Here is a 20,526-nt window from a genome sequence, read left to right on the forward strand (position 1 = left end):
CTGATCCTGGGCATGGACCTACACACTGATCATCAAGCCAGGCTGTGGTGGGCGTCCCACATAAACAATGGAGGAAAATTGGGATGGATGTTAGCTTAGGGCCAATCTTCCTCACCAAAGAAAAAAAAGTGAAAAATAAATAATTCCACAATAGCATCAAACAGATGTTTTAAAAGTATAGATTCCCAGACCCCCACATCCACAGACTCAGACTCTGGTTGTAGAATGTAAGAATCTACATATTTATATATATAGGTCTCTGAGCTAACATCTGTGCCAATCTCCCTCTATTTTATACATAGGACACTGCCACAGCATGGCTTGATGGGCAGTGTGTAGGTCCACGCCCAGGATCTGAACCTGCAAAGCCCCAGGCCACCAAAGCAGAGGGCTCGAACTTAACCACTACACCACTGGGCTGGCCCCTGAGAATCTGTATTTTTAAAATAAAATTCCTCAGGTAATGTTGACATCTGAGAACTGCTAAGTGATTTGCATACGACTTCCTGGAGATTCTGAAGGAGCCAGGTATACAAGTGGACCTGGCAGTTTTCAGTATATCAAAGTCTTGATTAATTATTTAGTTGAATTCTTGCAAATCAATTAAAATACATCATGGGAAAGTATTAATTTAAAGGAAACTTGGCATAAATGTTTTTATAAAATGCATATACGTGTCTGGATCCAATTTATAAATCTGCATTTATTGAGAATTTACTACATGACCTGCATTAAAGGGAACAAGGGGACGTAAAAGACACTTTTTAAAAGTATAAATCTTTCGCCCTCAAATAATTTCTAAGGCATTAATCTGAGCATAGGGCAGTTCAAACCACAACACAACTGAGATGGCCCAGCAAGACACTCCTGTGAACAGCACCCCCCTCGCTTACTCTCACCTGATTAAGCGACCAGCCCTATGTTTGTCTACTTCTTTACTTCAGTCCAATTCACAGGGATTTAATTAAGTGCCCAGTAGGTGTTCAGAGCTGAGCTAAAATGTAATAGAAGTGCAAAATAAATCCCTTCTCTCAGAGAGCCTATAATCTAGTGGGGAGATCATGGGAATACATATCTGAGATGACCTGCTAGAGCTTATGCAGAGGGCCTCAAACTTTACTGTGTGGAAAATCCCCTGGGAATCTTGTACATATGCAGATTCCCAGGCTCCACACCCAAAAATTCTGATTCACTTGGTCTGATGCAGGATCTGTGCTGGTAAACAAATGGCAAGCAATAGGATATATTGGAGTATGTGAGGAAGCCATTTGGTGTAAAACAAATTTGGCCTAAACTTGTTTTTTCCAAAAGGGGCTGACATGGCCATTGAGCAAGCATTGTACATCCGCTTTAAGCATTTGCTGTGTCCCAAAGGCAAGAACGAATGCTCTTAAGATATAGGTGCAACTTTCCCTATGTGGCATGTCCTTGAGGATAAGAATCTCTCCCTAGGCTAGGAATTAATTGCTGCTCCCACCCTCTGACCACCCAGCTTGAGACAACGGACCTGCTACCTGCTGTGTCCATCAATGGCTGTGCAATCTCATGACTATTGTAAAAGGGACATTTCAATCACATGTGATACGTGCTCTTTGATTGTATATAACCACTCTGTACACCCCACACTTCTTTGGAGTGCTCCATTCTTTTGTGGAAGGACTTTCCTGGACTATATAGTCCTCAAATCTGGCTCATAATAAACTCACTCCAATTTTGATTTATAGATTGGTTATGGATTATTTGAGTTGACAATGCAAAAGATGATGAGTGGAGCCAAGTTAAAATAGAGCCAGAGAGGGCATTTCAGGACAATTGCCTTGCACATTTTATGCTCTTTACCTTCCAAATTGGAACAAACCATTATTTTCCAAGAAGTCAATAAGGACAAGAATATCCTGTTTGTAAGGACTGATGAAACTGGACTCTGCTGATGACTGAATCACTAACCAGTCAATGAAGTACAAATCAAGCCTTTTGCCTGATGACCAAATCTCAAGCCAATCTATGAAGTACAAACCTAGCTTAGCTTCTCTAGCACCGATGAACTCCTCTTTAATACAACTTACCTCATTTTCCTCCCTTTTTCCCACAAAAATCCTGAGCCCCTCTCCTGTAATCAGAGCACATTTGAGTTTCTACTCAAACGTGTTTCTCTCAAATTGAAATTCGTGAGACCCCCAAATAAACTTTTTGCTTCTCTCGCAATTGATGCCCCTTATCTGTTGACATTACGTGGTGTCAGAAGTGGGATCCAGAGTCCACCATGCAGACACAAGCAAGGTGGCTGCAAAGAGTCCTTTGTGCTCTATCGTCTCCTCCCAGCAGCTCCAGCTCCTGGGGGTAAGTCCTCGTGGGCCCAAATCTCCCATCTTTGGTAGAGATTCAAACTCTTTACTTGGGTGTCCTTTGATACCAGTTCTGGCCATCCTTTTGTTGTTGGCTTTAAGGAACTTCTCTTTGCTTTGTTCCTTTGTCAGGCCTTTGTTTCTTTGGTAAGTACTTACAAATGGGAAGTCCATTTTATAAGGGGACTGCTGAAGGCCAGCCCTGTTCTGGGACTCCTGCTGGCTTTATGTTTAAAGAATACGGACTTTCAACATGCAGACTTTTGTCCTGCTGGGCTCGCCTTACTCAGGACCATTTGAGGCTTCACTGGCCTAAATAGGACTCCTTCAAAAATCGTAAATTGGTCCACTTGTGTGCTCAGTTGGAAAAAATTATCAAACCAAACAAATTGAATGGGAGGCTTATTTCAGTTGGTATCTTGATGCCTCTAAATGAAACACTCAAAAGCTTGCTTCCCTGCAAGCTGTTAATTCTAAACTCACTGAGGCCAATCCAGACCTCTCTCAACTTGCACTTCTCTCTCTGTCCTTCGAAGCTGTAAATTTCACCGTCTTTAGAATGTAGACGCCCCAGGAAACAATTGTCTCCAAGCCAACTCACAGCCATTGCCATCTGTGAGGGCTTCTAGATTTGAGCTACGGGTCTGTGGGTTTTCTCCCTATCTGGTGAGTGCCCAAATTCTGTCTTTTGTGTCATTTGTCAAAACAGCTGTAGCCAGTGGGTCAGAAGCATAGCTAACAACCTGGGGCTTGCAACTCGTATCTCTTTGTCTCTTTTTGTCTCTTTCTCAGGCCGTGCTTTAATGTGGGAATTCCATCTTCTAAAAGTTCCTGAGAAGTTCCTCCCTCGGGAACTCCAGAGGGATTTATATTTAAGAACTATGATCCTTCCTCTTCTGAATTTTTGTCCCAGCGGACTGACAATACTAAAGATGATTTTAAAATTAGGGCCAACACTTTGGGGCTTCTTTGAGCTTCCAAAACTTGTCTTTTTGCTCACTAGATTTGAGAACCGTGGACCAGACAAATTGAATGCAATCTTTAATTTCTAAAGACTCAAGCACGCCACCTTCTGGCACACTTGCTTAAAAACTATGGTCCCAGAATGTGTAAATATTTACAAAGAGGAGCAAAATCTTACTAAGCTTGTTTCATGTCCTAAGAGCTTGGTTTGGTAACCATCAGGTTAGGGGCCAAAATATGGCCAGAGAGAAATGTGGGTTGCACCCCATTTACGGCCAGATATGGCTGGACAGAAATGTGGGTTAATGGGGCCGGCCCTGTGGCCAAGTGGTTAAGTTCGCACACTTCGCGGCGGCTCCCAGGGTTCGGATCCTGGGCGCGGACATGGCACTGCTCTCAGGCCATGTTGAGGCGGTGTGCCATATGCCACAACTAGAAGGACCTGCAACTAAGAATATACAACTATGTACTGGGGGGATATGGGAAGATAAAGCAGAAAAAAAAAAAATTGGCCACAGTTGTTAGCTCAGGTGCCAATCTTTAAAAAAAAAAAAAGAAAAGAAATGTGGGTTAAACTCTATTTGTGGCCAGGGTCCTACCAAACTGCAGCTAGCCTCAGGGGAATTACATTGACCATTGGAAGGAACATTCCAACTAGATAAGATCATTTGAGAAGTCCACTTAAAAGCAAAGTCTTCAAAATTCCAAAGTAGCCTTATTGAAAGTTTCACTGCAAAAAGCTAATGAAAAATTAAGATACAAGAGGTACCTAAAAGAAAAGACTACAAAAGACTCTTAAGTTAATACCTTTGCAGACACCTCCATATCGACTTTCAAAGGAGGGCCTGATATGGGCCCCTCCAAGAGTTAATGAGACTGAGAGATTTTTCTGGTAAACTGCTACATTATTCCTTTAAACAGTCAAGGGGAAACTAAAATTAAAAATTAATGGAGTTGTTGAATACTGCCAGAAATATTGACTGTTTGTCCCGGCCGAAACCTCTCAAGATATTTGAAAGGATTTAGTAACTTATGATCAGAAATTTGGCGAAATTGGAAGCTGATATTCACAGCCCAATAGGCCTTCTTCCTTAATTTAACACAAAACTATGTACCCAGAGGGAAAGAAGCAAATTAGGGATGATGTGGTTGGACGGGTAGATCAGCCTATAATGTCATTTAAGTTACAACCCAATTTAGTTTCTGAGGAATTGACAGCAACTGTCCTTATCTTACAAATCTTTGCAAAACTGGAAATGCAACTCTAGAGGTAGTTGAGATTCCACTGGTTCCCTTTCACCCATCCCCAAAACCTCCCTTATTTATCTCAAAAAGGCTTGCAGCTTCTCTGGGGGAACTGTTATCTAGACCAACACCAATTTCTAAGACTGAAGAACCAAAAAAGGAAAAAAGAGGCAAATGCCTATAGAAGCACCCTTGCCACAAATCTAGCATCTTCTCCACAAATATTAGTAGAGAAAAAAGCTTTAGCCATCTAAGCAGATAACTTTAATTTATTCCATCTGAAAGAAACAAAATTTGAATCCAACTATTCTTTTATAACTAGTGAGCTTTGTATTATTGTACCTGATTCATGGCAGTAATTCCAAAACAATAGCTATGTGGTCCCTATGTATGTTTGTCTATACATACGTTTGTTGTAAATGTGTGATATTTTTCTACCTCCAGATGGTATTATCAAATTTAATTTGTAGAGATCTCTATTTAATCAGCTTAAAACTTAACTAGCGCTATATAAATTGAGTATACTCTCAAAAATGTATTAGAAACTAACCCAAATGTTTTTCAAGTTAACGTCATAAAATTTTTCTTCTACCTAGGTTTACTAAAAGTCAAACAAATTCATGTTATCTCTGTTACAAAATTCAGCACCAAAAAAATTGATGGCTGACTTTCTCTAATGTCTCATGATGTTTTTGTAGGTAATCTAAAAATAATTACTGAGAACAAGTAAATTAAATAGATGTAAGTAAAACAAAAAGGGTTTTAGGGGGCCGACCCGGTGGCGCAGCGGTTAAGTTCGCACGTTCCGCTTCTCGGCGGCCCGGGGTTCGCTGGCCCGGATCCCGGGTGCGGACATGGCACTGCTTGGCAGCCATGCTGTGGTAGGCGTCCCAAGTATAAACTAGAGGAAGATGGGCACGGATGTTAGCTCAGAGCCAGGCTTCCTCAGCAAAAAGAGGAGGACTGGCAGTAGTCAGCTGAGGGCTAATCTTCCTCCAAAAAAAAAAAAAAAAAAAGGGTTTTAGGTGAACTTTTTAAAAATCATAATTCCAATAGAATTTCTTTATTTTTATTTCTTTATTTTTTTTTTTTTGGTGAGGAAGATTGGCCCTGATCTAACATCTGTGCCAATCTTCTATTTTGTATGTGGGACACTGCCATGGCATGGCTTCATGAATGGTATGTAGGTCTGTGCCTGGGATCTGAACCTACAAACCCTAGGCCCTGAAGCAGAGCACACAACCTTAACCAATATTTCTCTGGGCTGGCCCCTAGGCAAACTTTTTAAGAATAATTGTGTCTTATGGTATATGCACTTGAAAATAGCTTCCAAAATCTTTTTAGTAACTTGAAATTTTAGAGTTTTACCAAGTTAAGTTAAATGATGGAAAATTCATTAAATATCTAGATAATTTTCAAATGGGATAAAATACTGAAGCATTAATTGCTGAACAAGTTTAAGTTTACCTACTTTTGGCTTCTTATTACAGCAAAACTAAAAGATGTCTGGCTCTATTAGCAAACGTGTCCTGTGCCACATTAAAATAAAACTTATGCCCTGAGGAAATGTATGTTTTCTGTAAAAAAAGGTATAAAGAATGGAGATATTTTTGTGAAGAAAGTAAATTGGTCCAGAAGTAAAATTCGTTATCGAAAAGAATGAAGAACAAATTCTGAATGTAAAAAGAAAGTTATAGGAGGTTTGTGGAAGAGGAACCATGAGAAAAGTGTTTTATGCATGGTCAAGCTGGCTAAGATTGGAACGAATTTAATTAAGTAAATGAGTTTTAATATCAAAATATAGTGGTGAAAAATTACAATTTGTTTTTTCTCTCTATTAAAAGACAAAGTCTTCTCAGATTATTAGTCTGTTCTTTTATTTTCAAAGATTGGCACCTGAGCTAACATCTGTTGCCAATCTTCTCTCTCTCTTTTTTTTCCTTCTTTTTCTCCCCAAAGTCCCCCCGTACATAGTTGTATATACCAGTTGCAGGTCCTTGTAACTGTGCTATGTGGGACGCCGCCTCAGCATGGCCTGATGAGCAGTGCTAGGTCTGTGCCCAGAATCCGAACTGGCGAAACCTTGGGCTGCTGAAGTGGAGTGCACAAACTTAACCACTCGGCCATGGGGCCAGCCGCCTGGTCTGTTCTTAATAAGAAATTATAAACAAAGTTTCTTTACCTTTAATGTAGTCTGCCTGGGAAACAAAGATTCTCTGTTTTGTCTTTATCAGGTCTTTGATTACTTTGCTTAATAGAAAAGCTGAGTCTTTTCTATTAAAAGAGTTAAAATCTTGCAGCTATGTAACCTTCTGTGTTTGTCTTTGAAATCTTTTTGTCATTTTGGTTAAACAGATGATTAGGGGGCTGGCCTAGTAGTTAAGTTCGCGCGCTCTGCTTTGGCAGCCCAGGGTTTTGCCAGTTCAGATCCTGGGCACCCGACATGGCCCCGCTCATCAGGCCACGCTGAGGCAGCATCCCACATGCCACAACTAGAAGGACCCACAACTAAAAGTATGCAACTATGTACCAGGGGGCTTTGGGGAGAAAAAGGGAAAAATAAAATCTTTAAAAAAAAAAAAACCAAGATAATTAAATATTAAGTTTTATAATGATCCGTGATCTAGTTAGGAAAGTGTTTTAAAATCTCTTTGATATTTTAGACAAACTTCCCTAAATCAGATTCTAAACGAAGTCTTTTTTTGAACTCTAGCTAACTTTGGGATTTTACAGAGGATCCCTGAAATATTTCAAAAGATTTGTTCTCAGGGCCAGCCCCGTGGCCTAGTGGTTAAGTTTGCTGTGCTCAGCTTTGGTTGCCCTAGTTCAGTTCCCAGGGGTGGACCTACACCACTCGTTGGCAGCCATGCTGTGGTGGAAACCCACATACAAAACAGAGGAAGACTGGCAACAGATGCTAGCTCAAGGCGAATCTTCCTCAGCAAAAAAAAAGAAAGAAAGAAAGAAAAGAAAAAGATTCATTCTCTCTCCTTGTAAAAAGATGGATATCAAACTAATTAGGCTTATCTGACATGTTGAATTACATGGGAAGGATTGTTAAGTAGGAAATAACATTAAGCTTTCTTTATGCTATGTCTTTATATATTATAAAAGTTCCAGAAATTATGTGAAATTCCTGGATATTTAATACATCCTGGTATAAAACGTCTGTCATCAAAATTGAGGCTCATACTAAATATCAGGAAAGTGCCTTAGCTGAATTTCATGCAAAGGCAGTAACAACAGAATCAGAATCTATAAAAGTTATGACACATGTAATTGAAGTTCCTTCTGCTTCTGCAAAAAGAAAAAAATTGACCCTTCATTGCCAGACTCTTGCCAGCCTGAAATCCTTTAACACGGCAACAGTCTGCTCCTGAATCAGAGAAATTAAGATGGGCAAACAATGGTGGTAAATTAAATGAGCAGACAGGGCTATGGGAAATCCAAGAAGGCCACTTGGCTCTTCCCGGCTCCCTGACAAACCCCATTTTTCATTTTTACATTCCTTCACCCACCATAGTGCATTAAGAAAAACTATCTTTGTCCCCAGAGGTCTCAAACTCCTCTCTCTGAATCCTTTAAGCACCTACAGCTAAATTTAATTCAATTGCTACTTAGCATGGGTTATTATTATGTTCTTGTTATTGTATGTACGTTTTCCAGATGGATTAAAGCCTTCCTTTGCCACAAAGCTGATGCCCTCACAATGGCAAAGAAACTGCTGGCAAATTATTTCCCACTTGGGGTCTGCCTTTCACAGTCTCCAGTGATTGAGGCACCCACTTCACTGGGCAAATCATACAAAGCTAAACGAAAAACCTTTCCAACTTCTTGGAATTGTCACTGTTCCTATCATCCTCAATCATCAGGCAAAGTTGAGAAAACTAATGGAAAACTGGATTCAAGCAGAAAAAATATTAAATTACATGGGACTATGTGAACTGAGGAAGATGTTCTAATGGTTTGTTCTTCCAGATTTAAAGAAATATTTTCTCCTAAGTGATCAACAATTTGATCCTTTGTGATCAAAGGTAACATACCTTTGTGAACAAAGATGAAACATTTACTTTTTCTCCCTAGCTGATCCCTACAGAATTCAGAAACTCTCAGTGAGTATTCTCATTTTCACTTACATAAATAATCAGGCCAAGTTTTTAATATAAACAAATTAGTTTTACTGTGATTATCTTTCGTAAAAAAACATGAGGGTAATAATGGTAGAGAGAAAAATTATATTTGCACCTTTGTAAATATTGGATTCCAGTCATGTTAATTGTCTTTGAGATTTTGTCATATACCTGTGGACAGGACTCCCCTGGCCTAGGGTATTACTTTTGGTCTTGCCAACTGTTCACAGTACCCTTTTGGAAACCATGAGCTGACTCCACATGGGACGGTCACCAGTAGATCAGTGTCTGTTGGTATATAATCTTCTTCTGATTCTCTGTTGTCTTATGCTAGTATGAGCAGCTACTACAAGTCTCTAATGTCTTATGCTCGAGCCTATTATCAACAGGTTAAAGAAGCTTTCCCAGATTCCAATTTAAAGGGTCCTCTTGGGTACAGTCTAGAGCCTGGTGACTGGGTATTCTGGAAGCATCATCAGAGAAAGACAGCTCTTAAGCCCCATTGAAAAGGACCTTACCAGGTGCTCCTAACCACCAACACTGCTGCAGAACCAGAAGGCAGTGAACCCTGGAGATACAGCTCACAGCTGAAGAAGGCTCCCCCTGACATTTGGTCCCATACAAATGCTGGAGATCTCCAAATCCAATTGACTAGGAAGAGAAGCAGCTGATGGCTGAGGCAGATGGCTTTCCCAAGACAGCTGGACCAGGCCTGTATACCTCTTACTTGCTGTTGCTTCTTACCTTATTTTCTCCATCTTTCTTGGAAAGACAATACTCTTATCCATATATCCCAATCTATTACAAAAGGGGAAATCTTTCTGACTATTGGCCTTGTCATCAGAAGCCTCATTCTGTACATGAATCTAGAGAATCCTTTAGCACGTTTAATTACCTATCTTTCTGCCATTCCTCCCCTAATTCATCATGCTCAGTGTCTAGAACTTCTAGCCTAACCAATCAAACCTCCAGAGATTTAAGAGGTGACATTTGTAACTCTTGTAAACACCTCTTGTTTTACTTGAGTAAACACCTCTGGCAAGGTAGAGCTAGAACTGGACAGAATTCAGGCACAAGCCAAATGGTTGAATGCAGTGCCCACTGACATCCTCTTGCTCTCTGATCTCTTTAGCTGGCTGCCCAGGCATTGCCTCCTGGTTCACATCGATTCCCTAATTTGGACTTAGCATCTTGTTTGTTATTATAGGAATTCTCCTTGTTGTAAAACTTTGTCTCCTCTGCATGTCTCAATGTTATAAAAAAGACCATTCAGATAACGGTTGCTAAGTGCTTTGAAATAATTACCAAGACTTAGGAAACTTCACATGAGAAACTTCAAGGAACTGCAGAAGATGATTATCCTTAAAAGAACTTGACCCAAGAGCCCTGCTCTGCTCTGGTGCTCTTGTTCCTCAAATTTGGCCTAAAGGGGCCTAAGGAAACTGCTTTCCCTCCTATGTGGGACATGACATACTGGGACTAAGCCTTTCCTGGCAATGAGGGACCAACGATGCACTGATGGGTGATCAGCAATGCTTTTGGAGAAAGATCTTGATCAAAAGGGGAAAATGTGAAAGATGACATGAGTGGAGCCATATTAAAACAGAGGCGGAGCAGCCGTTTCAGAAGAATTGCCTTGCGTGTCTTGTGTTCTTTATCTTCCAAACTGGAGAAAACTGCCAGCATTCCAAAAAGTCAATAAGGACAAGAATATCCTGCTTGTAAGGACTGATGAAATTGGACTTTGCTGATGACCAAATCACTAACCAGTCAATGAAGTACAAGTCTAGCTTTTCGCCTGTCGACCGAATCTCAAGACAATCTACGAAGTATAAACCTAGCCTTGCCTCATGGAGCACCAGTGAACTCTTCCTTAATACAACTTACCTCATCTTCCTCCTTTTTTCCCACAAAAACCCTCAGCCCCTGTCTTGTAACTGGAGCACATTTGAATTTCTACTCAAATCTGTGTCTCTCAAATTACAATCCATTTCCTTTTTGGGTGAGGAAAATTGACCCTGAGCTAACATCTGCTGCCAATCCTCCTCTTTTTACTTGAGGAAGATCGGCGCTCAGCTAACATCTGTAACCATCTTCCTCTATTTTATGTGGGAGGCCGCCACAGCATGGCCTGATCAGTGGTGCAGTGTCTGTGCCTGGGATGGAACGAGTGAACCCGAGGTGACAGAAGCAGAGCATGCAACCTTATCTAATACACCACCACACCAGCCCCCCACATTGCAATTCTTGAAACGTCAAATAAACTTTTTGCTTCTCTTGCAGTTTATGCCTCTTATTTGTTGGCACCTGGGACCTGAATTTTAACACTTTCTCTAGGTAATGCTGAGCCTGTAGGGTCTTAGACTATAGCAGGAAAGCCAGGAAGTGTGAGATAAAGGTTTTCCACACTGAGAGTCCAGAGGAGCTGCTGCGGGGCAGGGGAGAAGGGATGGTGGTGGTGGCGTCAGCTCTGCCCAGATGGCGACTCCTGCTGAAGCGCCACACTGCTCCATGTAGGAGTGGAGATAAAGCTGGCCACTCCGGACTCTAATCGGATCGCGCAGGACAGGGGGAACTGGTGCTGCTTCAGCGGCGAGGATGGGTCGGTCAGTCCCAACCAGACCTAAGGAGGGCTACTCCCCCAGCCTGAAGGGAGGCATACCCCCAACCGAGGAGCCTCGCAGCCGGAGCGGAAGAACACGGCCGATCTCAAGGATCTGCAGGCTGAGGAAGAAAACCGATCAAGCCCTCAGGAGTCTCCAGCCCGAGGGGAAGACACAAGCCTAGCGTCAGGAGCCCTTCTTCTAAGAGCCACTTTTCTGCTCTCAGGGCACCCGAAGTGGATTTCTACAAACCAAGGTCCAAAAACTTCTCGGTAGGACGCGGCCGGCCCCGGCCCGGGAGAGTGCGCGCAGCCCTCGCCCAGTCCTAATTCAGTAACGCCAGGCGGCAGCGCGGGGCGGAGGCGGTTAGGCTTTTCGTCGCAGGCCAGGTCGTTCCTCGGGGGGCGCTGGGGCCCGGTGCTCGGGTGCAGCGACGGGGCGCCCTTTGCAGCCGGCCACCTCCTCCCCCTTCCCCGCCAGCTTTTGCACACGACGCGCCGCGGGCCGCTTCACACGGGGTGGCGGAGGCCGGATAAGGCAGGCGGCCGCGGGGCGCAGCGGCGGGGTCCAGCGCTCGGCGCGCGGAGCGGGTGCAGGAGCGACAGCGGGACGGCCGCGGCGGGCCCGGGGCGGAGCAGGCGCGCAGCGGAGCGGGCGGGCGGGGGGCGCACGCGCCGGGGCGGCGGGAGCGGCGCGCGGGGTCCTCCCGGCAGGTGAGTGCGCGCCGCCGAGCGTCCGCGCGCAACTTCAAGAGCGCCCTCGGCCGGGCGATAGCACGCGGCTTCCGGGACCCGGCGCCCGGCGCGCATGGAGGCCACGGAGAAGCAGCATCTGTTGGACGCCAGGTCCCGAGCCGGGTAAGGCGAGAGCCTGGGGAGGAGCGGGAATTGGAGCGGCATCAGACGCACCTCCCCGCTTGCCATCTGGCAGTGGATGGTTTTGGCGGCGACTTGAATTGGGACCGCACAAGAGGGCTGGGGAGAGGTAAGGAAAAGGGGAAATCGAGCGTGGGCACGAGGATCATCCTTCTCTTGCGGCCGAACACAGATCCTGACCCCTGCCCGCTAGTGGGGAGTCTGATACCTGGAGCCCCGCCCCCGGCCCAGCACTTTGACCCCGGGCAGCCCTGTCCTGGGAGGCCCTGTGTCCCCAAGTGCGCAAGACGGGGAATCTGCCCTTCTCCCTGAGCCTGAGCGTTTTTCCTTCTCCGCGCTCGGCTGGACCAGCCCCGCCCCTTGGCCGTTTCCCAAGGTCTTTGCTTTGCCTCCTCAGGGCCCTGGGAGGGATGCGGGAGGAGGGAACATCACGGGCCAAGGCCCCAAGACTCCTGGACTGGTCATTTCCCCAGCACCCACCTCCGAACACGGGCTTCTGGTCCCTCTTCAGGGACTGTCGAGTTTGGAGTGTCCTCAGCTATTCTTCCAGTTGGACACATGGGAATGCTAAGCCCCCTCAGAGAGATAGAGAGTCTGCCCTCCTTGCCCCCTCAGCTCCCCTCTCCCTTCCTCTCCGGTCAGGTCTTACAAGGGGTCTCTGAGGCAGGATGGGGCTGGCTGGATCCCTCTGCCTCCACCTGGCCTGGACTTGCAGGCCATTGAGCTGGCCACTGAGAACAACCATTACTGCCACGCCCAGAAAGATCTTGACAGTCATTGGGACCCCAAGAAGGAGCGAGCCCGGCGCCAGCTCTATGTGGCTTCTGCCATCTGCCTGGTGTTCATGATTGGGGAAGTCATTGGTAAGGACTTTTGTGCTAATTAAATTAAACTGACGCATTGATAGTCTGGATGAGCCAAAGGCTTTTCTCCTGGATGTTCCCAGTAATGTTAATACTAATAACCCTAATTATTGAACACTCACCATGATAAGTCCTTTATATACACACTGTCTCAAGCAATCCTCATAACAATTTTGCCTGTTGTATGGGTGCTGTTATTCGCCTGATTTTACAGATGATGAAACTGAGGAACGTTAAAGTTAAGTAACTTGTCTAAGATCACACACAACTAGTAGGTAAGGGAAGGGCTGAATGCCTAGAAGGAAAGAGTGTTTACTGAGTACCTACTATGCTTTCCAGGCCCTATTTGAGCTTGATTTTCATGTTCACCCTCTAAGTAGATGTTGGAAGTCCCATTTCACAAATAGTAGAAGTCGAGGCTCAGAGAAAGTAAGTCACTTGCCCGTGGTTACACAAGCTAGTGGGTAGAGAGGCCCCAAATCCAATGTCTTTCTCCAGAGCCCATGGTTTCCCTGCTGCACACACAGTCGGGGAAGTTGGCTCCTTGGGAAGCTGGTAAGGATCCTCCATCCTCCTGGTCCTGCCCCTGCAGGTGGGTACCTAGCACATAGCTTGGCGATCATGACAGACGCAGCCCACCTGCTCACTGACTTTGCCAGCATGCTCATCAGCCTCTTCTCCCTCTGGATGTCCTCCCGGGCGGCCACCAAGACCATGAACTTCGGCTGGCAGCGAGCTGGTGAGGGACCAGATTGGGATGGGGATGGAGATGGGAGAGGACGCTGGTCAAGACATGGGTTCTTAGGTGGCTGCAGTGGGTGGAACCCTGAGTGAGGCCAGGAGGCTGACTTGGATGGGGGAAGAGGATGTCAGCCTTGGCTTCTGTCCTTTGGGAGTTCCCTGTCTGATGGGGGAGCTCTGATCCTCTGTCCTCTGGGAACGCCCAGCCTGCAGGGAAAGAGTTCGCCTTCCTAAGAAATGAAATGGCCAAACTTCCAGAACAAATGACTGTGGCATTAACTCTGCACATAACTCCATGGATCAGCTCTGGGGGGTGGGAAAGGTCAGCAAAGTCTTCTGGAAGATTCAGGCTTTACACACTTTTAGTTCATTTCTGGGCTGCATTGTCATTTTCCTCTTGGTGGGAGATGATGGCCCAGCCCATCCTCCTCAGAAGTCTCAGTTTGCCAGTTGAGCAAGAGGTATAAATTTTAATAAGTAAGTTTCTTTACATGTAAAACCAAAAGTGTTGACCCAGATGACTTGTTAAGTTCCTTGTGGCTCTGACATTCTCAGATGGGTGAGTGGTGGAGTAGGGTGCCACCATGCCAGCCGTCTTTACCAGACCCAGGCTCTGACTTTCCTGGGAGATGGAGAGGAGATCACAGAGGGAGGGGGAGGCCTCCTTAGCCTTAGAGCCCCATGCTCAGATTGGTGTGGGGGGTTGGGTTCTTCCTCAGAGATCCTGGGAGCCCTGCTGTCTGTGCTGTCCATCTGGGTCGTGACTGGGATACTGGTGTACCTGGCGGTGGAGCGGCTGATCTCTGGGGACTATGAGATTGAGGGGGGGACCATGCTGATCACGTCAGGCTGTGCTGTGGCCGTGAACATCATGTGAGTGTGCCTTGGTTCCCTGTGAGTCCTCCCTCCTCCAACTTCTCACATGCATACCTACATGCCTGCTCCCGGTGGAAGGAGGCCATGCCGCACTCCAGGCCACAGGAACAGGATTTCCCTAATGGTCTAAGCTCTGGCCCCTGAAACACCTGGGTCCTGCCTTAGGCCTAGGCCATGGCCATCAGGAGTTATAAATCCAGGGCAGCACTAACTCCACACCCCCCCATACATGTCAGTGAATACCCTGGGAGTCTTCATACCTGAAGTGGGGAGGGGTGAGTCTAGTCTCGCAAGAGCAGATGTCCCTCACAGCAGAAGTCCTTTCTCAAGCTGATGTGCCTGAAATTGGTCTCAGTGAGAGGCAGGGTGTTTAGAGCCTGAGTGTCTCATTTGGGCTCTCTCCCTTGTTTGGTGGCTTTGGGCAAGCCACTTCCCTCTCTAGGCCTCAGCTTCCCAATCTGTGATGGGGGGGGGGGGGGGACTCGATGACCTCCATGGTGCCCTCCTGCTCTGAGATTTGACACTGGCGCATCTTTGTGCTCAGATTCAGCCTGCCATCTGAAAGAGCTGAGCCCTTTCTCCTGTGGACCTCTGAACCAAGGCCGTGTGGATTGGGCTCCTCACATGGCCAAAGGGATCATGCAGTCTTGGGGGTTGAGATTTTTGCCCCAGAGGGAGGCCAGCCCTAATGGTTGGCCTCTTCCTGTTACCTCAGAGAGCCCCTTGGCTTGTCTCCACTTCTGTAGAATGGGGTTGACTCTTCACCAGTCTGGCCACGGGCACAGCCACGACACCAGCCAGCAGCAGGAGAACCTCAGTGTCCGAGCTGCCTTTATCCATGTGATTGGAGATTTTCTGCAGAGCTTGGGCATCTTGGTGGCAGCCTATGTTGTATACTTCAAGGTCAGAGCTGGAGACAGAGGGAAATAGGTCGGGGCAGGGGTGGGGAGGAGCAGGGGAGTGTAGATCATCTGGGGGCTCCTGTCTGCACAGGACCCTTTCCAGATTCTAGCTCCATTCCAGCTCTGGGCAAAAGGTTGGGGAGAGGGAAGGAACATTTATCCAACACCTACCACGCGTCAGTACTTCTGATCTTCATAACAACCCTGACGGGTAGGTGGTAGTGTTTTCTGCAGCTAAGAAAGGTTCAGTGACTTGCACAGTATCACACAGCTGATAAATTGTGGAGCCAGATTCAAACCCAGGACTGTGTGCTGCCAAAGCCTGGACGTTGCCCACTGCATAGCACAGTGTGGTGTAGTAAAAAGAGCCACGTGTTGGGTTTGGAGCCTGGCTCCACCCCTCACTACCCGTGTGCTGTAGAGTGAGTCTCTTGTTCTAATTGATCCTCAATTTCTCCATCTATAAAATGGGGATGTTGGACCAGATGATGTCTAAGATTCCTTTTAGTTCTGTCCATGTCTCAGTCCCTTAGGCAAGGATGTGTGGGAAGGGACTGTGTCTTATCCTGAACTGTGGTCTGTCCTGCCTGTTCTTCTGGACACAGAATGAAAAGTAGAGAACTGGGAGGCAGGGCCAGGATGAGGCTCGTGCCCACCCTGCAGAGAGACCCTCTCCCCAACTCAGTGCTGGGTGGGAAGGGAGAAGGGAAGCTGAGGTGGTGGTGGTGAACCCCAGCTCTGCCTTCCCCTTTTCTTGTAGCCAGAGTACAAGTGTGTAGACCCCATCTGCACCTTCCTCTTCTCCATCCTGGTCCTGGGGACAACCTTGACTGTCCTGAGAGATGTGATCCTGGTGCTGATGGAAGGTAACCCGGGCTTGGGGCTCCCTTTTTGCTCTTGGCTCTCCAGCTCTAATTGAAATTCAGGGCAGGGGAATCCCAGCAAATTGGCGGGGAGCCATGATCTGGAGCCTGGCATGGGCTGAAAACATCCTGGGGCCCCGGGCCAACCTTGGCATCAAACTGGGCCCTCAGGTGTGGCTGTTCCTGGAAATGTCCCCTGGACTGTACCTTCCCTTCCTCCTGGCCCCAAGAGTGCCTCCTCCCTGCTGAGATGTGTCCTCCCTGCCTAGCCGGGTGGCTTCTGGGTGGTGTCTGTAGCACCTGGCACTCCAGCTCTTCCTCATACACTTCCTCAGTCTCCAGCAGCCTTCCCTCAGGCAGAGATGGGTGAGGATTATGCTTCCCATTGCACAGGGGGCAGACCGAGGCTCAGAAAAACAGTCAGTGTTGGACATGGCTGGGCTTCGAGGTGTGGCAGATGGTCTGCCCTGAGTTACCACACTGATTCACCGGCTTTCACGGTGCCCCAGCAGCTTGTGTCTCGGGCCTCTGTGTGGTCAGGGTTAGTCTGAAGTTGGGTGCCAGTCTGGGGTCAGCAGGAGTGTTGGGCTGCACGTCAGAGCTTTTTCTACAAGAAGGTGACTGATGCAGGTAAAAGAGACAATGATGCTGCTCCACGTGGGGGTGGAGATCCCCACGTTCCCTTCTTCCTTCTTCCTTCCATTCAAAAAAACATTTATCGAGCAGCTACTAAGGGCCAGGCACTGTTCTAGGCACCAAGGATATGGCAGTAAACAAGACAGTCCTGCTCTCAGGGAGTTTCCATTTTAGAGAGGGAGACAGACAAGAAGCTAACAAATAAGATAATTTCTGACGGTGTTAAGTGTGAAGAGGAAAATACAACAGAGTGACATGATGGGGATCATTTGGGGGGTGGGGCGACGTCAGATCTGCGTGCCAAGGAGGTCTTCTCTGAGATGACATTTGAAGAGCAGGAACAAGCCTGGGTGGGAGGGAGCAATTTCCTTCAGCCCCTGTCCCTGCCGTCCTCAGGGACCCCCAAGGGCATGGACTTCACAGCTGTGCGGGATCTGCTGCTGTCGGTGGAGGGGGTGGAAGCCTTGCACAGCCTGCATATCTGGGCGCTGACCATGGCCCAGCCTGTGCTGTCTGTCCACATTGCCATCGGTGAGTGGCAGGGTACTCAGGGCCGGGTGAGGGAGAAGCAGCCAGAGGCCTGGGGCCACCCCAGATGGGTCCAGCGACCTCAGATGCTTGCAGAGCCCATGCATTGAACCTGGCCCCACGCCGAGCACTTTATACACAGTATTTCATTTGATCACCACAATCCTGTTTATAGATGAAGAAACTGAAGCTGGGGGTGGGGTGGGATGGTAGAGTCATTTGCCCAGGCTTGTACAGCTAATGAGTGGTGAGGAAAGATTCTGAGCCTTAAAGCCAGTGCTTTTCCTGCTCTTCAGGATTGTGCCAGGCATGGGACCCAGAGGGTTGCCTGGTGCAGGCGTGGAATCTGGGGGTTCCTTGATGGCTCATGGTCCCCTATCCTGTTCTGCTGGGGGTAGGGTATGAGATGGGCTCCTGATTGCTCCTAAGGGCCCAAGAGTGAGTAAACGGTTCTCTGGTGCCTCCCCTGGTCTGTCCTCTTGGCCCCCAGCGCAGAATGCAGATGCCCAGGCTGTGCTGATGGCGGCCATCGCCTGCCTGCAGGGGAAGTTCCACTTCCACACCATGACCATCCAGATCGAGAACTACTCTGAGGACATGAAGGACTGTCAGGCATGCCAAGGCCCGTCAGACTGACTGCCTGGCCAGGTGCCAACTGGGGAGTGGCCAGGACCTGCAGATGGCAGGACTGAGTGTCCCTCAGGCCCAGCAAGACTCTGCCTAGCCCAGCTGTAAACCAGGGTCCCTCTCCTGACCTCCGCTCCATGCTCACTGTGGAGGAGCCTTGCCCCACTCCAAGATTGGGGCTCTTCCCCTGCCTCCCCCCTGACCACAGCCAGCCCCGGCGGGGGACTTGGCAGGGGGACTTGGCAGGCGCACAGCTAGTTGACCCTGCTCCTCCAGCTCCTGGGTGGGCTCCTGGCGGGGCTGAATGTGCGCCTAATCCTCAGTTAATACCGTCCTACCACAGCCTCAGGAAAGGCAGGGGGGGCACATGAGGGGTGATAGAGGGGAGACTGGCCTCAACGTCCCCTCACCTACCTGCCTCACTTCCCTTTTGCAGTCTGTCTGCCCTTTGCCTTATGAATCTGTAAAGAAGCTCTGGAACAGAGCCCTCCCTCAGCCTCTAACAACATGGTTTAAGGGGCCATGGGGGTTGGGGAGTTGTGAGGACGCTGCACTCTCGTACATGTCCCCCTGAGATGGGGAGCTGGGGGGCGATGAGGCCTATCTGTGCCTTCATCACTTCAGCTGTGAGCCAAGTGTTCCCCTTTCCTGGAGGGAGGAAGCTTAACGACCCAGCTGGTTTCCTCCTTCTTTATTCCCCAGCCCGGGAGGCAGAGACTTCAGCTCGGGTCCTGCCCTAAGAGCCTCACAGTCCCTATCCCACTCCTCTTGCCCTGATGGTATGGCAGGGGTCGCAGAACATGAAATCAGATATGATTGGGCCAGCTCTGTTGCCGGTATGGCCTGACCGGCACAGAACTCGGCACTGGAGGACAGAGGGCCTGTGCACTGGAACAGGAGACACTGGCTTCCTGGGGTGTGTGTGAAGGTTCCTGAACTGGGGGGTGGCTTGTGTTTACACAAGGGGGAGACCTGTCCCCATGTCACAGAGGAGGCAGCATGCCAGGCAATCAGGCAGCCCTCATCCAGTGGTCTGTCTGCCATTGCAAGCAAGTGCCCTTAGGCGAGTCGGTGCCTCTCGTCTGTCTGCCCGCTGAGAATGCTAACACCCACCTCGCCGGGTTGCTGTGAGGACTGGAGCCAAAGTTGGCCAAGCACCTGGTGGCTGTTGAAGAGTGGTTACTTTTATCTTCACTCTGGAGAGATGAGGCTCGAGGCTGCCTTGCCAAAGAGCTGGTGGGCTCCCAGCCTCCCCAGCGGCAGCACCGAGTCTGTGTTGACTCTCTCCTGACCCATGTTGGGAGGAAGAGGGGTTGTTCACTTGCATTCCCCTCTGAGCCTCTCTCTTCCCATCTGTGAAATGACCTCTTTGTGCCTTTCCAGCGCTGTCATCTGGGGCTGCCTGTGATCTAGATCAGCAGGTTCTTCAGCCCTTTAAAATCTGTGAGAAGTCATTTGTGTTGGCTTGGAAGTGTGTGTGTAGGGAGACTGCTGGTGGCCGAGCTCCACACCACCCCAATCTCAGGGGAATCAAATCCCCCTCCCCCTAGCCATAGTAGACCCCAGGAACCTGACTCCTGGGCTTTGCTGTATACTAAGTCCCTACACTCCTGTCAAGAAACAGTCATTGCTGTCCTCCATTTTTACAGATGAGAAAACTGAGGCTCAGAGAGGTTGAGTCACTTCCCTGAAGTCACACAGCCAGTGTGAGGCATCTGGGATTTCTGCCTCATTCCCCTAGGTTTGCCTTTACAGCAGGGGCTGGGGACCTACTCTGGGGTGTGTGTTGGCACAGTGTGAGCCCTTGGGGCTGGCAGTGCCTTCCCCATGGGCAAGGCCATGCCAAGGCAGTTCAGTGTTCTGGGTGCTGCAGCTGTGAATGGGGAGGGGAAAGGTGCCTCTTTTCTGTGGCTGGGGCTGGCCCTCGTGTCCTCCCCACCCTGGGAAGGCTGCCTGGGCTGCAGCTGTGTGCTTCCTCACCCACCCTCAGCTGTTCTTGACTCTGGGCCAGGCTGCCTCCCCTCCCCTGTAACTCCCTGTCCCCACTCCACCTCAAGAATCTAGCAGCCCCATGCCTCCCAAAGGAGAGCCCTCTGCATCCCCAGCTGTGATTGGCTCCAGGGAGGACCTGAATCATCCAGGGACCAGAGGTCAAGTTGGAGGATGGGAGTGGGAGGCCTTGGCGAGGCCTTGGGGGACGGCATGTTCCTGCCAGTGAGCTAGTCACGGGAGTTTCCAAAGCTGCGAGGCCATCAAAGCAGGAAAACACCGGACACCCTGGACCTGGGCTGGACCCACCACCCGCACCATTCTAGAGTCACCCCCATCC

General features: G+C 48.3%; 1 protein-coding gene across 2 annotated transcripts; it reads left to right on the forward strand.

Annotated features, from left to right (window-relative positions):
- The first annotated feature begins 11,848 nt into the window (after nt 1-11,848).
- Nucleotides 11,849-20,458, forward strand: SLC30A2 (solute carrier family 30 member 2). Of its 2 annotated transcripts, none has more exons than XM_014855177.3 (8): nt 11,849-12,143; nt 12,804-13,024; nt 13,617-13,763; nt 14,485-14,638; nt 15,388-15,544; nt 16,304-16,409; nt 17,439-17,573; nt 18,061-20,458. In XM_014855177.3, exons 1-8 carry the CDS (start codon nt 12,094-12,096, stop codon nt 18,204-18,206), a joined length of 1,116 nt encoding a protein of 371 aa, XP_014710663.2. In that variant the 5' UTR covers nt 11,849-12,093; the 3' UTR covers nt 18,207-20,458. The 2 variants fall into 2 exon arrangements, with proteins under 2 accessions (XP_014710663.2, XP_044625989.2); XM_044770054.2 differs by having other exon boundaries at nt 11,952-12,143; nt 18,066-20,458.
- The last annotated feature ends 68 nt before the right edge of the window (nt 20,459-20,526 follow it).

Source organism: Equus asinus, chromosome 5, assembly GCF_041296235.1.
Source record: "Equus asinus isolate D_3611 breed Donkey chromosome 5, EquAss-T2T_v2, whole genome shotgun sequence".
In the NCBI taxonomy this organism is placed as follows: Eukaryota; Metazoa; Chordata; class Mammalia; order Perissodactyla; family Equidae; genus Equus; species Equus asinus.

Excerpts from the sequence above, each read along its gene's own strand:
- SLC30A2 (XM_014855177.3), top strand. The coding sequence starts at position 12,094 with ATGGAGGCCACGGAGAAGCAGCATCTGTTGGACGCCAGGTCCCGAGCC. Across the intron at positions 13,764-14,484 it reads CTTCGGCTGGCAGCGAGCTG|AGATCCTGGGAGCCCTGCTG; the intron begins GTGAGGGACCAG and ends GTTCTTCCTCAG. Across the intron at positions 17,574-18,060 it reads GTCTGTCCACATTGCCATCG|CGCAGAATGCAGATGCCCAG; the intron begins GTGAGTGGCAGG and ends CTTGGCCCCCAG.